Consider the following 17,468-nt stretch of genomic DNA (forward strand, 5'->3'; position numbering starts at 1 on the left):
AAAAACTGTGAAAATGCAGGTTGTAAGGCAGCGAAATACAAAGAATGTCAAGGGAGGTGAATCCTTTCACAAAGCACTGGGTATAGATAATGCCAAACGCAGGTGTAACGATCCGGAGGGAAGACAACGTGCCCGCTCTGCTGCAGCCCGTAAGTTGCCTGCACTGTGCGAGGTTACTCACATTTACTTTAAACATCGCTTTGTGTATAGGAGACTCCCTAGTTTAAGACATTTCCCTCCACCATGAACGGTAATAGGTTGTGATAAAAACCTGGAAAAAACACCCTCTACGGCCTCGCCTTAGGGAAGCAGGGACCAGGCAGAGTTTGGTTCGCGGTTTTAATAGTTGTTCATACATCTGATATGTAGCAGGAAGAGGGTTTGGGGCCCTTTCCTTGCTTCTCCCCTGGGTGGCAAACTGAAAGGGATCAGAATAGGGAAGGTTTGCAGGAAACGTATATGTTGTATATAGTCTGCTCATCCTTTCCATTCTCTACAGAATGCTAAGCTTTGGTACCTGCACGCAGTTGGGAGGGTCTCCCTAGACAAGCCCCCCCTCTATAATACTGATTCTCCTGCCTCAGGCACAGCCCTGCATCACGATTCCTGAGAAAAGTAAAGTGACTTGACACCACGGCTGACATCTTATATCCCCCGAAGCCATCCAGAAAAGGAGAGCGGAGACTTCCATACAGTGGGAGAGGCCGACCACCCTTCCACCACAACCACCTAGGCCCTCGATTTCCACCACGTTCTTCTTTCAGCCCCTTTATCCTACAAGAGTAGAGTCCGTCCAGGGCATCAGTTGCCCTCTCCATGGTCCATTTCCACCAGCAGAAGCCATTAGACAAGTCTGAATGTTGCGTTAAGTCATCAGCTCTCCTCAGGATAGAGAAACGAAACACATCCTAGTCCGCCTGGGAGTAGAGTAGGAAGGGCGGGCACGCAAGGGAGAGCAAGGAGGGGACATTCGGCAGGAGCAGAACGGTATGACACACGGCGGGCGGGTGGCAAAAAAGCCCTCCCCGGAGGAACAGCAGCAGATCAGCACATAGTGTCCGCACGGCCACAGGAAAGGTAATATGGGTACTGTAGATGCCACATGCTGGCACTGCTTAATGTTCACTTGCCCACCTACTGCAGGCTCAGAGAGCAGTCCGGCTCCGGCTCCTTCAGCTGTAGAGCCATGCGCTTGCCTTGATAACGGACCCCCAAATCTTCACCCAAGAACAAGGCTGAGCCGACGCGACTGTATGTGAACTGCGAACAGAAACAGAGTCACTATTTTCAGTTTCTTTCCAGGGTCAAGGTCTCTGCTTGCTGTCACAAAGCATCTTATGAAATCATTTTGTGCAGCTCCCACCTGCTGGAAAGCCCACTTATAGGGGGTCTTACCGGATTCCGAGGCCGGCCGTAGCTTGTTCTCTTCCTCCAGATGTATCTCTTTCAGTGCAAAGATAGAAGTAGCTGCAGAGGTAAAAGAGCACAAATGTTGGTGCAGTCCGGGGGTCCTGAATGGCACACAGCCTCCACCTAGCCCACTGCTGCTGCTGTGACACTCATGGGAGATGTACTAGCAGCCATACTGACTGTCTGTAGGTTAGAGGGTCTCTGCGCTGGGGCAGGTGGTGGTACTCACTGTCTGGCAGCTTATCAACCCGATCACCCAGTTCCTGGAAGTATACGTGTTTCATGGCTTCCTCTGCAGAGATCCTCCTCCTTCCTTCCAGCTGTGGAAATACGGAATCCGCACCAGTTATAGCAGTGCCCTGGAGCTGTCTGTTGGTTGTGACACTACAATCCCCAGCATGCCCCGACATTAGCAAAAGTGTGTCACCTAAGGCTCTGGAGCGTGTGACAGCCTGCAACTTATCTGCAGTACTGGTTGTAGCAGTGGTCTGTGACTGAAGCTTTCTGGCAATGATGAAACTACAAATCCCAGTAGGCCCTGAAAATCTACTATGCCAGCTATGATAGTGGTCTGAAATTTCAGCTTTGCCGGTACTTGTGAAACTAAGACCCCCAGCATCCCATGGCAGCTTTCAGCCACTCTGCAGCATCAACCATGGCAATAGTTTGTGACCTGAGGCTCTCTAGCGACTGTGGAACTACAACACCCAGCATGCCCTGGCAGCCACACTTACCTGAAGGAATTTGGAGAGAAGGTTGGCTCCATCGGTGTCCAGCCTGTGGAAAATAAGACATTGATTTAGAGGAAACGGGGGCGAGATTGGCGGCGGTCTGGTGGCATAAACAGCCCATACCTGGCAGCGTGTTTCTGGATGGGGTCCGGATAGTATTTAGGGTAGTTGTAGGATTTAAATTCTTCATTAGATAGGATCCCGGGCCACGTCTCTTCAGTAGGTGTACCTAAGCGGAGACATTGTACGAAAGCATGGGGAAAACCCTTTAGTCTGATAATACAGAACATCTGATAATCCGGCAGATATCACACATAATCCATATCTACGGTTACTGACGCACCTACAAATGCGCCAGTAAGCCATTTCTATGGATTTTACCCCTCCCCCATCATCATTGTATCACGTCTGAGTTTTGATCATTACCGAGTATCCGAAAAATAAAGTGCAGCTGTTCTTCCACAGTGGATCCTGGGAAAAGTGGTCGCCCTGTGACCATCTCGTAAAAGATGCACCCGACACCCCTAGAGGATGCAGAGCAGAGAACAGAGAGCAATAGTGAGAACCAGACTGTAAGATTTAGTGTCCAGGATAATATCGATCCCCCTTCCCTCCATATTCACAGCATGCAGCCGCATCTCCCTCCTTCCCATGTTACTTACCACATGTCGATCTGGGTTGAGTATTCTGTAGACCCCAGAAGAATATCTGGTGGTCTGTACCACAAAGTAACCACTTCATTGGAGTACGTTTTTGTGGGGATAGATTTGGCTCGTGCCAGGCCTGCGGAAAGATACCACATCAGTTCACTTCACACGAAAATTGTAGGGGTGTGATGACACACGGGTGGAGGGGGTAGGGGTTTCCTCACCAAAGTCGGCGAGTTTCAGCTCCCCCTTTTCATTGATCAGTAAGTTCTGCGGCTTGAGGTCTCGGTGCAGCACCTTACGCCGGTGACAGTACGACAGTCCTCGAAGAAGCTGGAAAAGAAAAAGCTATGGAAACAGGACACCGTTACTTCCAGCAAAAGTTTAGCCATGACGAAAAGTGAAAATAAGCATACTGCCGTTTTGTGTATACAGCTCCTATGCTGACCTGTGTTTCCATAGTTACAAAATACAAACAAATCTTGTGCAGTCTGATCATGCACTGATATGACTGAGGCTTTTTCCCCCCCACAAAAACTCTTGAACAAGGAATGTCATTGTGCGAGAGGGAAAGGGTGGAGACACAAGGACTGGGCGCACAACATGGAGTGGAGGAAGGGAGAAGAGATACAGCTTTACAGGGAACACCCACTGAGCTCTGAACCTGCAGCTGCACAGAAAAAATGTCAGGAAGAAGAGCAATACACAAATTAGCCAGTCTGGGTGGAGCTTGGAAGTATGCTCCGCCCATCTGACATCTGTCTAGAGTTAATTAGCCTATGGCTGCCACTTATATAACTGAGGTTGCCAAAGTCAGCAAAGATTGGATAAGAGGCCATCAAGCTCACCTTGACGTTGTGAAGGTTTATTAAGTTCCCACAATCGTCCAGATACTGTTTTAAATCTTTGTCCTGATTGGAGAACAAAAAAAAGAAAAAAAAATCATCATATATCATTATAAAACATCATTCAGGGTGTGTAGTCTGCAAAAATCTTAATTACTGCAATGCATCTAAACTAAAAAAAAAATAAGCAACTCTGAAAATTGTATAATACATGGAGAAAAAAGGATGAGCTGAAAAAGCCTCAAAGGGAACACCCACTGAGCTCTGAACCTGCAGCTGCACAAGCAAAATGTCAGCGCAAGCATGCTGGAAAAGTAAGCACTAAGGAGAAACGATCCACTGTGTTCATACAGCCGTCTACCATGAATATACACTTAATTTACAAAAACGTGTCCCCTCTTCCCCCAACTCACCAGATACTCGAAGACGAGAGTCAGGGTCCTCTCAGTGTGGATAATATCGTGCAGAGTTACAATATTTGCATGTTTCAAGTCCTTCAGAAGGGAAACTAAGATGAGAAAGAAAATCGGTCAGTAATGATGGACAGTCCATGAGACATGACAGCTTTGCCCTTTCTACTACTACTACTACTACTACTACTAAGGTGATGCCTAGAGAAGAAGCTCCTGTACCCTAATACAAAACCTGCAATTGTGCCCCCATGATTAAAGTCATTCAGAAGGGAAACTAAGATGAGAGAGAAGGTCAGCAATGACAGAAAACCAGAGGTCATCGGTGCTCTGCCCCTTTCACTAGCATCATTGGAGGGTGATGCTCAGAGAAGAAGCTCCTGCACCCTTATACAAAATCTGCAATTGTGCCCCCATGATTAATGTTATTCAGAAAGGAAACTAAGATGAGAGAGAAGATCAGTCAGCAATGATGGAAAACCAGAGGTCATCAGTGCTCTGCCCCTTTTACTAACATCATTGGAGGGTGATGCCCAGAGAAGAAGCTCCTGCACCCTTATACAAAATCTGCAATTGTGCCCCCATGATTAAAGTTATTCAGAAGGGAAACTAAGATGAGAGAGAAGATCAGTCAGCAATGATGGAAAACCAGAGGTCATCAGTGCTCTGCCCCTTTTACTAGCATCATTGGAGGGTGATGCCCAGAGAAGAAGCTCCTGCACCCTTATACAAAATCTGTAATTGTGCCCCCATGATTAATGTTATTCAGAAGGGAAACTAAGATGAGAGAGAAGATCAGTCAGCAATGATGGAAAACCAGAGGTCATCAGTGCTCTGCCCCTTTTACTAGCATCATTGGAGGGTGATGCCCAGAGAAGAAGCTCCTGCACCCTTATACAAAATCTGCAATTGTGCCCCCATGACTAATGTTATTCAGAAGGGAAACTAAGACGAGAGAGAAGATCAATGACGGAAAACCAGAGGTCATCAGTGCTCTGCCCCTTTTATTAGCATCATTGGAGGGTGATGCCTAGAGAAGCTTCTGTACCCCAATACAAAACATGTCATGGGGCCCCCATGTTTAAAGCTGTTCAGAACGGAAAACAAAATGAGAGCTCAATCACTAAAGAAGTAAAAGTCAGTGAGATGTCAGAGCTCTGCCACTTTTATCAATGGAGGGTGGTGCCCAGAGAACAAGCTCCTGCACCCCAAAACAACATCTGTAACAGGGGGTCTTATGTAGCAAAGGGGCTTTTGGATCCTTGAAACACGAGAGCCCGGAGGCAACTGCTACCCATAAAGCTTTGCATCTGATGACATAATCATGTCTCTCATCTAGCGCACTCATTTTAAAGAGTTCTACGTATTGGAGGAATGAAGAGACCACCCCTCTTAGACAGAGGTCATCTTTTACCCCCCCCCCACCCAATAGTTACCCCTGGAAACATGGTTGGAGCCCAATATTAGTGCTGTCATGAGTATCTATGGCTCTGTCCTTGATACCTACCTTCCCGAATGGCTGTACATGGTGCACCTTCTTCATGCTCCAGGCGAATCTCTTTAAGAGCCACCAGGTTCTCCGTCAGCTTACTCCGGCCCTTGTAAACAGTGGCATACGTACCCTGAGAAAGAAGGAAAATGGGGCGTAAATAAAGGGACAACGTCTCATGTCTCCTCCCATATTGCTAAGGTTAAAGAATCATCTAGGAGTACAAAAACAGTGCCACTCCTATCCTCAGGTAGCTTGTGGTACTGCAGGTTAGCTCCTATTAAAGCGAATAGAATTGTGCTGCAATACCAGACAGCCCTTTAAATCCACACCCTGCCCATTGCTCGGAGTTATCACCAGTACAGACCAGTTTGCTCACCTCTCCCAGTTTGTCTAATTTGACATAGGTTTCCAACTTCCCAAAACCAATCTCCGACTGCAAGAGAATACATTGACAGACCAAAGAGTCAGTATTGGGGAGCTACAATTATTGGGGGGAGGTGCGAGGCTCCACGGTTACTCACCAGAGACACTCTCCTCAGTCGTCTGCTCAAAGGTTTATCAAACGGGGGGCTACTCAGGGCCAGTTTCTCAAGGTAGCCCTCAGGAAGACGGATATCGGCCGGGAGGGACAGGCGCTTATTTACATCCTGGGGGAAGAATGACACAAAGACTTAAAAGGGTCCTCGGCTACGACCAAATGTGGCTACAAAGGCTGAAGTCGGGATGTGCTACAACTTCCTAATACAGGATTGCCCAGGAGGGCATGTAATAAGAATCCCAGATCCGTCAACAGCAGCTTGCTTTTCCACAGTTTTCAAGTAGAAACAAGATTTATTCTTCTAGGTTACAGAGGAAAAATATTCCCAAATTCGCATCCCTCATTTTTCCAAAGCACCCCCAGAATTAGTGCAAATGTAGACCTAATAAACAAATGTCCAGGAGGGCATTTAATAATTCCTGATTCATCAACAGCAACTTGTTGACAGTTTCCAAGTGCAAACTTGTTTTTTGGTTACACTTGGTGAATTTACCCAAATTCACAAATCTCTTTTTACAAGACACCCTTAGATTAGGAGCCAATGTAAAACGTTCTAATACATGCTTGTCCGGGAGGGCATGTAGTAAAAATATCAGATCAGTCAACAGCAACGTGTTGACAGATTAACCCCTTAACGACCGGCGATACGCCTTTTAACGGCGGCCGCTAAGGGTACTTAAACCACAGCGCCGTTAACTAACGGCGCTGTGGAAAAAGTGAATAGCGCCCCCCAGAGTCGGATTTTCTCTGGGGTCTCGGTTACCGGGGGTAGCCGAGACCCCAGAGAACATGATTCGGGGATTTTTTACCGACCCCCGAGTTGCGATCGCCGGTAATTAACTGTTTATCGGCGGTCACAAAAAAGACCAACGCGATTTCCCATTTAATTTCTCTGTCCTCCGATGTGATCGCACATCAGAGGACAGAGAAATGGGGTCCCCGATCGCCCCCCGATACTCACCTGTCTCCCCCGGTGCTCCTCGTGGCTCCCGATGGGCGCCGCCATCTTCTTCCGACAAAAAAATGGCGGGTGCATGCGCAGTGCGCCCGCCAGCCGGCACCCGGGAGATCTTTGGGGTCTCGGCTGCCGGGGGTAGCCGAGACCCCAAAGAACATGATCGGGGTCGGTTTTTACCGACCCCTGTTTTGCGATCGCCGGTAATTAACCGTTTACCGGCGACCGCAAAAAAAAAAAAAAAGCGATGTGTAATTCTCTGTCCTCTGATGTGATCGCACATCAGAGGACTGAGAAATAGGGGGATTCGGGGACCCTATCATACTAACCGGTGTCCCTGGGTCCTCCTGTGTCCTCTTCTGGCCGCCGGCTTCTTCCTTCTGTAAGAAAATGGCGGGCGCATGCGCAGTGCGCCCGCCATGATCTGCCGGCCGGCAGCTAGAGGAGTTGGGGCTAAATTTAGGGTTAGGGTTGGGGCTAAATTTAGGGTTAGGGTTGGGGCTAAATTTAGGGTTAGGGCTGGGGCTAAATTTAGGGCTAGAGTTAGAGTTGGGGCTAAAGTTAGGACTAGGGTTGGGGCTAAAGTTAGGACTAGGGTTGGGGCTAAAGTTAGGACTAGGGTTGGGGCTAAAGTTAGGACTAGGGTTGCGGCTAAAGTTAGGACTAGGGTTGCGGCTAAAGTTAGGACTAGGGTTGCGGCTAAAGTTAGGACTAGGGTTGCGGCTAAAGTTAGGACTAGGGTTGCGGCTAAAGTTAGGGTTAGAGTTGGGATTAGGGTTTGGATTAGGGTTGGCATTAGGGTTAGGTTTGGGATTAGGGTTAAGGTTAGGGGTGTATTGGGATTAGGGTTAGGTTTGAGGTTAGGGTTGAGATTAGGAGTGTGTTGGATTTAGGGTTCTGATTAGGGTTATGGTTGTTTTGGGGTTAGGGTTGCGATTATCCTTAGGGTTGTGATTAGGATTATGGATCGGGTTGGCATTAGGGTTAGGGGTGTGTTGGGGTTAGGGTTGGAGTTAGATTTGGGGGGTTTCCCCTGTTTAGGTACATCAGGGGGTCTCTAAACGCCACAACCAATTTTGCGCTCAAAAAGTCAAATGGTGCTCCCTCCCTTCCGAGCTCTGCCGTGCACCCAAACAGTGGTTTACCCCCACATATGGGGCATCAGCGTACTCGGGATAAATTGGACAACAACTTTTGGGGTCCAATTTCTCCTGTTACACTTGTGAAAATAAAAACTTGGGGGCTAAAAAATCTTTTTTGTGGGAAAAAAAAATATTTTTTATTTTCACAACTCTGCATTATAAACTTCTGTGAAGCACTTGGGCATTCAAAGTTCTCACCACACATCTAGATAAGTTCCTTGGGGGGTCTAGTTTCCAAAATGGGGTCACTTGTGGGGGGTTTCTACTGTTTAGGTACATCGGGGGCTCTGCAAACGCAACATAACGCCCACAGACCATTCTATCAAAGTCTGCATTCAAAAACGGCGCTCCATCCCTTCCGAGCTCTGCCATGCGCCCAAACAGTGGTTTACCCCAACATATGGGGTATCAGCCTACTCAGCATAAATTGCACAATACATTTTGGGGTCCAATTTCTCCTGTTACCCCTGTGAAAGCAAAAATTTGGGGGTGAAAAATCATTTTTGTGGAAAAAATATGATTTTTTTATTTATTTTCATGGCTCTACATTATAAACTTCTGTGAAGCAGTTGGGGGTTCATAGTGCTCATCACACATCTAGATAAGGCTACGTTCACATTCGCGGCTAGCGCCGCAGCGTCGGGCACCGCAGCGGCGCCGCATGCATCATGCGCCCCTATATTTAACATGGGGGCGCATGGACATGCGGTGCACTTGCTTTTTGCGCCGCATGCGTCCCTGCGGCGCCCGCGTCGGGGCGCCGAGGACGCAGCAAGTTGCATTTTTGCTGCGTCCAAAATCAATGGAAAAAAGGACGCATGCGGCGCAAAAAGCAGCGTTGTGCATGTGTTCACATTTGCGCTGTGCGTTGCGGCGGCGACGCTGCGGCGCACACCGCAAATGTGAACGTAGCCTAAGCTCTTTGGGGGGTCTAGTTTCCAAAATGGGGTCACTTGTGGGGGGTTTCTACTGTTTAGGTACATCAGGAGCTCTGCAAATGCAACATGACGCCCGCAGACCATCCCATCAAAGTCTGCATTCCAAGCGGCGCTCCTTCCCTTCCGAGCCCCGATGGGTGCCCAAACAGTGCCCCAACAGTGCCCCCACCCACATATGGGGTATCAGCGTACTCAGGACAAACTGGTCAACAGATTTTGGGGTCCAATGTCTCCTGTTACCCTTGAGAAAATAAAAAATTGCAGGCTAAAAAATCATTTTTGAGGGAAAAAAAAGGATTTTTTATTTTCACGGCTCTTCTTTATAAATTTCTGTGAAGCACTTGGGGGTTTAAAGTGCTCACCACACATCTAGATAAGTTCCTTAAGTGGTCTAGTTTCCAAAATGGGGTCACTTGTCGGGGGTTTCTACTGTTTAGGCACATCAGGGGCTCTCCAAACGGGACATGGCGTCCGATCTCAATTCCAGCCAATTCTACATCGAAAAAGTAAAACAGCACTCCTTCTCTTCCAAGCTCTGCAGTGCGCCCAAACAGTGGTTTACCCCCACATATGGGGAATCGATGTACTCAGGAGAAATTGCACAACAACTTTTGTGGTCTAATTTCTCCTGTTACCCTTGTGAAAATAAAAATTTGGGGGCAAAAAGATCATTTTTGTAGAAAAAATGCGATTTTTTATTTTCACGGCTCTACGTTATAAACTTCTGTGAAGCACCTGGGGATCTAAAGTGCTCACCACACATCTAGTTAAGTTCCTTAAGGGGTCTAGTTTCCAAAATGGGGTCACTTGTGGGGGGTTTCCACTGTTTAGGCACGTCAGGGGCTCTTCAAATGCGACATGGCATCCGACCTCAATTCCAGCCAATTCTGCATTGAAAAAGTCAAACGGTGCTCCTTCACTTCCAAGCTCTGCAGTGCGCCCAAACAGTGGTTTACCTCCACATATGGGGTATCGGCGTATTCAGGAGAAATTGCACAACAACATTTATGGTTAAATTTCTGTTTTTACACTTGTGAAAATGAAAAAAAATGGTTCTGAAGTAAAATGTTTGCAAAAAAAGTTAAATGTTCATTTTTGCCTTCCACATTGTTTCAGTTCCTGTGAAGTACGTAAAGGGTTAATAAACTTCTTGAATGTGGTTTAGAGCACCTTGAGGGGTGCAGTTTTTAGAATGGTGTCACACTTAGTTATTTTCTATCATATAGACCCCTCAAAATGACTTCAAATGTGATGTGGTGCCTAAAAAAAAAATGGTGTTGTAAAAATGAGAAATTGCTGGTCAACTTTTAACCCTTATAACTCCCTAACAAAAAAAAAGTTTGTTTCCAAAATTGTGCTGATGTAAAGTAGACATGTGGGAAATGTTATTTATTAACTATTTTTTGTGACATATCTCTCTGATTTAAGGGCATTAAAATACAAAGTTTGAAAATTGCAACATTTTTAATTTTTTTGCCATATTTCTGTCTTTTTCATAAATAATCGCAAGCAATATCGAAGAAATGTTACCACTAACATGAAGTACAATATGTCACAAAAAAACAATCTCAGAATCAGCAGGATCCATTGAAGCGTTCCAGAGTTATAACCTCATAAAGTGACAGTGGTCAGAATTGTAAAAATTGGCCTGGTCATTAAGGACCAAATTGGCTCTGTCACTAAGGGGTTAAAAATAGAAACAATTGCACTAGGTGAATTTTCTCTAATGTGTAGCTTTGCTTTCACAAGACACCCAGAATTAGAGCCAATATAGACCTTCCTAATATTTCCAAATCCATCAACAGCAATTCGTTGACAGTTTTTAAGTACAAACCCTATTTTTTTTTTTTGTTTACTCCAAGTGAATTTTTCCAAATTTGCATATCTTTTTAAGACAGGCATAGAATAGAAGCCAATGCAGAGCTTTCTAATTCACGATTATCGGAAAGTGCATGTACTAAGAATATCAGATCCGTAAACAGCAACTTGCTGACAGTTTCCAACTAGAAATAATTACACTAAGTCAACTTTCCCAGATTCACATATTTCTTTTTTTACCAGACACCCCAAGAATTAGAGCCAATGTGGATTAGTAAGTTCCGCTACAGACCTGTAAGGGCGGCCATATTGGCTGGCGACCAAACGTCTAATTAACAAGGATGATGAGAAGTCCAGGACAGAACGTTTTACCTCGGTGGATATTTTCCGTGCGACGTTGTTCCTCATCCTGACCCGGACTGGAGACTGAACTTCATCAGAAGAGCCAGACGCCTGATCGCTCTCCCCATCGGAGCCCATTTTCAGGTCTTCATGTACAATCTCTAGACAAAGGGAGCAGTTTTGTCACACACGGGGAGTTGGACACATGACAAACTACCACCCAAAGTTAAAAGGATGACTTTTGAGGAAAGGAATCCACGCTATTATATTTAAAACTGGAGTTCCCCTTTAAATCTGGTGCTGAGGTCAGGGAAATTGGTTATCCTTTCAGAGGCTCTGGAATGATGGCAGCAGTCACAAAGCAAGAGGAAGGATGAATGCAAAGTAAACCATGTGGGCGATGCATTACGTTATGGTGGCAGCAGAGTGCGATGCAATGGTAACGACACTGCAGAGAGTGTAGTGTAAGCCCAAGGATGATGCCACAGAGGACGAGGGGCAAAGGTTAGTCAGCAAAAGCAGCAGGCGACTAATGCCAAGTAGAGGAGCAGAGGAAAGCAGCACAAAACAGCACAGCAGGGGGGATGGAAATGAATACTCCGAGATCAGTCAACAGCTCCTTGCTGACGGTTTCCAAACAGCAAGACGCTTTTATTCAGTTCCTGTTCAGTCTTCTGTCAACACCAATATGGTTGCTGCGAGCAATGGCATCTCTGCCCACAACGGCAGGCAGCAGCCATATTGTACCAGAAGATATTTCCACTAGGAGAGAGGATTCACACCGACGGGTACATGCACGAGACGCACCCCTAATACCGGACTACCCCCACATCACACCCAAAGGCTCCTAGGATCTGAGACAGGAGGAGCTGGAATTCACATTACACATGGCCAAATGTGGCTACAAAAACTGAAAGTGGGCTGTGGCACAACTGTATAATACACGACTGTCCAGGAGGACCATGTAATAGGAATCCCAGATCCATCAACAGCAACTTGTTGACAGTTTCCAAGTAGAAATAATATTTTCTTGTTCTGTTATATGTTGTATATCAAACTCACCACCAGGGGGCAGAAATATAGGATTCAAAAGACCCTTAACCAGCAGCCACGTTGGCTACAGAACCAGAGCCTTGTGGACTCCCTCCATCCCCGACGCCTCTTCTGACTGGTAGGGTCGGCGCAGCGTCACACCACAATGATGATGATGATGCACCGGGACTACGTGACTTGCTGGCAGGTAAGGAGCAGTTCGCAGGGCTCTGGTCCAGTGGCCATAGACCACCGAGTGGCCACTCGGTCCGGAGTATCCTTTTTGCTCAACCCTACTGATTATACTGATACATTGCAGCAAACCCTCTGCTGTATGAAAGAAGAAATAGGCTTAAATCCTCTGGATGTAAACTAAACTGTTCCTTGCAAATCCCTTTGACCTCAGCTGATACATTGTGTCTCCATGTTTTCAGCTCACAGAGGATTGATAACACTGTAACAAACACTCAGCTGTGAGAGGCATTAAAAAAGTAATTCATTGATAGGAAGCAGAGGTATTGAGTATTGTGAGGTTCTGCAGAGAAGGACACACAGCTGGGTGTGCGCTCACAGGCCTGGTGTGGCGGCTTTGCACGCTCGGGCTGCAGGTGCACACACACGTACCTAGTCGGCTGCTCCGGTTCAGGTAAGAGCTGAGGCTCCGGCAGACGGCACTGTGCGGCCGGGGGATGGGCGGCTTTTGGAAGGAGCTGGCGGTGTAGTGGTGCAGGAAGGATTGCATGCTGTGGGACGAAAGGCTTCTCCCATTTCGGACGATGGGCTCTGAGGGGGGAGGGTCAGGACAACAGGTAGGGTGAAAAGCAGGGCAAGAATGGGGCAGAATGGGCAGAGATCCAGAATAAGAACCACAGGAGGATGGGAAAGAGGCAGACGGGAAATATGGAAACCAAAAGGAAGCATGGATGATGGCAAGGAAGCCATGGCGAAAGGAACAAAATGGGGGGAAAACAAGACAGAAATGACAAATTCAGGGGGGAAGGTGCCGGAGAAGAAGGGAAAAGACAGCAAGGGAAGAATAAATTAACGTAAAAAAGGAAAATAAATCATACATATTCAACAAAAAGGAACAAAAAGTAAAAAGGCCAAAAAGAAAATCCCCAGATTTCAACCCAAAAACCAGCAGCATGCAAAGCGGGCACTCACCAGTGAGACTTCCAGTAAGAAATGGGTGAAATCTACCACCAGGATGCGCAGACCCTCACCTACCTGGCGCCAGCTTCATTACTTGGCCACCTACTTAATGGGGTGATAACATCCTATAGGACACCCTACTGACCCTCAGTCTCCACTGCAGCAAGGATGAGGCTGAGAGAGAACACAGGGGTCCCAAACCTTTCCAAGGTCAAGATGCCTGAAGGACGACCTTCAGAGGTACCCACACTACCATTATCTCTGCTTGTGGTGGAGTATTAGGAACTGTAGTCCCATGAAATAAACCTGTAACTAGGCTCTACCCCAATGTACAGAACTACAAAAGTCCCAAGAAGAATGTTCTCAAGGTCAACCAGGGCGTCCTGCATGTGTAACACTGGTGGGGTTCTCACCTAGCACATAGATGAACCTTTATGACGCATCATGAGATATTACGGGACTGTTGGCCCCATAGCCTGATCACACACCACCCCTTCCTATCAAACTTTCACCAAAAATGGTTTCTAAGGTCTTCACCAAACATCTTGATTGATGGTGGATATATAAGCACACCAATAAAAAACAAAACACATATGTCATCTACCACACTCACCTGCGTATTCTCACCCATCAAGTCTATCCTTTCCTCCATGATCCTTAGTGGAGGAGGTGGAGACTTACCATTATCACTGCTCCCATTGTCTTCCATAGTGATCTGCTCGGAGTGGTCTCCAGGGCTTTTTTCTGTGGTCCTTCCACCCCTAAGGGTCATGGAAAGCTGCCTCTTGATTTTCTTCATCCGGTCCATGGCTGTCAGCTGAAAGTGGAGAATATAGGTTATCTACTACCTTGTGGTCCTTCCAAACATATTTGGTGGAAAACACGAACATCACTAAGAATCAAAAGGTGCTTATACCAGATGTTACGGAAACCCTCAGCACCCAGATTATGTTGTGCAGTATATGTATGTATAATAGTTTCCATGTGAGATACATGTCCCTAATGCATCAGCCCACAGGCTGCGCCCCTGGGCAGAGGGGACAAGATATTCCCTTTCTGACCTCTCCCACCTTTGTAATTCCCACAGTAAATATCGGCAGGCTCCGGCCCCCTGCGGCTATTGTAATGTATGTCTGGCCTGCCGCTTTTCAATAGGCCTGCCCTCTGTACCTGTGTGATATATATTCTGTGTCCTGTGAGTAAAGTGTTGTCATACTGGAAATACGTGGAGAAGCAGTGATATTTTATATGCGCCCATGTAATCAAGGAATTCCAGCCAGTGTCCTTCATTCAGACTCCAGCTAAAGCAGAGTGGACCTCCTGAAACACGGGGTGGCACTGAAAGAGGTACTCCAGCACGGTAGACTCCGTTACACCAGACATTTAGTCAGAACGTCCAAGAAAGGAAGCTCTTGAATTGTAGACCATCTTTAAACTTGGAGACATTTGACCAGCAACGTTAATAGCATTCCTGATGGTGATGGACGTTCTGCCATGTTGGCCTGGAACGTCTAAGCAGGAGGTCAAAACCAGACAGACCCTCAGATAATCACTCAGCAGAAACTCTAAGGCCACCATAACTCTTGTAGGGGTTGGTTATTGAGCTCAGACTTGGGACTGGTAGCAGCTGGGTCAGTCAGGATCCTCCACTGCTGCCATATTCACCCACACTCCTGTAGAAGTGAACGGGGGTAGCCCTGACTCGGTTGTGATCCCAACTCACTTCTATAGGGTAGGACCGGCCCTGGTGTTGGTGCAATTGGTGGAGCGCTGTGAATTACTCCTCGCTTTCTCTATGGATATGACTGGCAGGGGCTCGAGCGGCGTTAGATATGCGAGCAAGGCTCCTAAGCCATATGTTCTGCCGCAATCAGATCTTTATTTCTGCATTTTTAATGAATTGCTATAATCTGCTGACAAGAAGCAGCATCAGACCATTCGCAAGCAATATACCACCATGGAGAAGGGACCAGGGCAGGGTGATATGGAAATGCAGGGCGATGGTAGGGGACATGATGTACGTCAGGATATATATTTTGAGGAGTAATTAAACCTTTGGATAATTTTTGATATGTTGTAGGCCCTTTATTTCTGTGCAGATTGATGGGGATCTGGGTCCTGAGATCCCCGCCGATCAACTAAAAGACCTCTTAGAAGTGCACAGCTCCGAAGGCAGGAGGGCACAGAGTTCCCACTGAGTCCGTACTACGCTCAGTGCCCTCCTGCCTGGAGCTGCGCCCTTCTAAGGGGTCTCAGAACCTGGACCCCCACGATCTGCTCGGGATTAAAGGGCCTACAAAATTCTGCAGAAGAATACTCTACAGCAGTCAGGGGGATAGTGAAGAGGCAGTAACACTATCGTATACATCCACATGCTATTCAGTGGAGTGCAATTTATTGCTCCCAGTTATCAGCCACTTCAGACTGTATGACTGACGGGCAGTCCCCTGGTGCACCTGCTTCTTTTAAAAGCTCTATTATGGAATTGCCTTTTAAGCAATTCTCATAAATTCTATAAAAGGGGTTGTCCTATTGTGAATATCTGTTTTTACCATAGGTCAGGAGGACTTTACTGAGGGTCCGAATGGCAACTTCCCTTTAAATATCAGGTTGCCCAACAGGACAACCCTTTAAAGGGAGCCTGTCCTACTATGCTATGGTAAGATGGTAAATTGACAGGACCGGCCGGTCAGGGTCTACCATGCCCAACTTTATCTATGGGGCTTCTGATACTAATGAGTCTACCTCGTCTCTGCTGTTCCCCTGCATCCGGCAGGGATCAGCCCCGAGCCTCTGCTATTCCTCTGCATCCGGCAGGGATCAGCCCCGGGCCTCTGCTATTCCTCTGCATCCGGCAGGGATCAGCCCCGGGCCTCTGCTATTCCTCTGCATCCGGCAGGGATCAGCCCCGGGCCTCTGCTATTCCTCTGCATCCGGCAGGGATCAGCCCCGGGCCTCTGCTATTCCTCCTAATCCAGCAGGGACCAGCCCCGAGGTCTCCGCTATTTCCCCTGCAGCCAGCAGGGATCAGCCCCGGGGTCTCCGCTATTCCTCTGCATCCGGCAGGGATCAGCCCCGGGGTCTCCGCTGTTCCCCCCGCATCCGGCAGGGATCAGCCCCGAGCCTCTGCTATTCCTCTGCATCCGGCAGGGATCAGCCCCGGGCCTCTGCTATTCCTCCTAATCCAGCAGGGACCAGCCCCGAGGTCTCCGCTATTTCCCCTGCAGCCAGCAGGGATCAGCCCCGGGGTCTCCGCTATTCCTCTGCATCCGGCAGGGATCAGCCCCGGGGTCTCCGCTGTTCCCCCCGCATCCGGCATGGATCAGCCCCGGGGTCTCCGCTGTTCCCCCGCATCCGGCAGGGATCAGCCCCGGGGTGTCCGCTGTTCCCCTGCATCCGGCAGGGATCAGCCCAGGGTCACTGCTATTCCTGTAGCCACCATCCTAATCCCCTCTCCCCAGATCTCTCCTGCAATCCCTCCCCCACAATGCACTGCTCTTGTTGTTTGCTGGGAATGACTGCAGCGCGACTCCCGGCCCACCCGGGTGCCTGCAGCGTGCGGACCCCGGCTCACCGAGTCTGGAGGGCAGAAAGTCACCGGCATGAAGCAGCAGTCAATGACATGGAGCAGGCCCGGCCAGGTCCCTGTAATCCTCAGCCATTGTTCCTGGGCAGTCCTCCTCCCCCTCCTGCTGCCTCCTCCTGTCCATCTCTCCTCCTCCTCTCTCCTCCTCTTCCTGTGCCCCCTCCTGTTGCCAAATCCAGGGCCACCCACTGACACAATGTCACAAGCTCAATGCAATGTGACAACCTGCGGGCGATGACAGGAAGAGCAAGGGATGCAATCTGCTGTACACATGTAATCACCCCGATACACTGTACCGAACCTTATACAGTGTAATAACCTGTATACAGTGTAATCTGCTGTACACATGTAATCACCCCCGATACACTGTACCGAACCTTATACAGTGTAATAACCTGTATACAGTGTAATCTGCTGTACACATGTAATC

General features: G+C 47.9%; 1 protein-coding gene across 2 annotated transcripts; it reads right to left on the reverse strand.

The window, feature by feature from the left end:
• Positions 1-325: 325 nt before the first annotated feature.
• CDK16 (cyclin dependent kinase 16) lies at positions 326-17,202 on the reverse strand. Of its 2 annotated transcripts, XM_077284055.1 has the most exons (17): positions 17,027-17,193; positions 14,134-14,269; positions 12,925-13,083; positions 11,299-11,429; positions 6,057-6,182; positions 5,912-5,968; positions 5,551-5,665; positions 4,047-4,141; positions 3,637-3,699; positions 3,013-3,136; positions 2,804-2,924; positions 2,568-2,665; positions 2,265-2,370; positions 2,145-2,187; positions 1,640-1,730; positions 1,396-1,467; positions 326-1,260 (listed from the first exon to the last, which is right to left on the reverse strand). In XM_077284055.1, exons 1-17 carry the CDS (start codon positions 17,054-17,056, stop codon positions 1,220-1,222), a joined length of 1,608 nt encoding a protein of 535 aa, XP_077140170.1. In that variant the 5' UTR covers positions 17,057-17,193; the 3' UTR covers positions 326-1,219. The 2 variants fall into 2 exon arrangements, with proteins under 2 accessions (XP_077140170.1, XP_077140168.1); XM_077284053.1 differs by lacking the exon at positions 12,925-13,083 and having other exon boundaries at positions 17,027-17,202.
• Positions 17,203-17,468: the final 266 nt, after the last annotated feature.

The sequence above is a fragment of the Ranitomeya variabilis genome, chromosome 2 (genome assembly GCF_051348905.1).
Source record: "Ranitomeya variabilis isolate aRanVar5 chromosome 2, aRanVar5.hap1, whole genome shotgun sequence".
NCBI lineage: Eukaryota > Metazoa > Chordata > Amphibia > Anura > Dendrobatidae > Ranitomeya > Ranitomeya variabilis.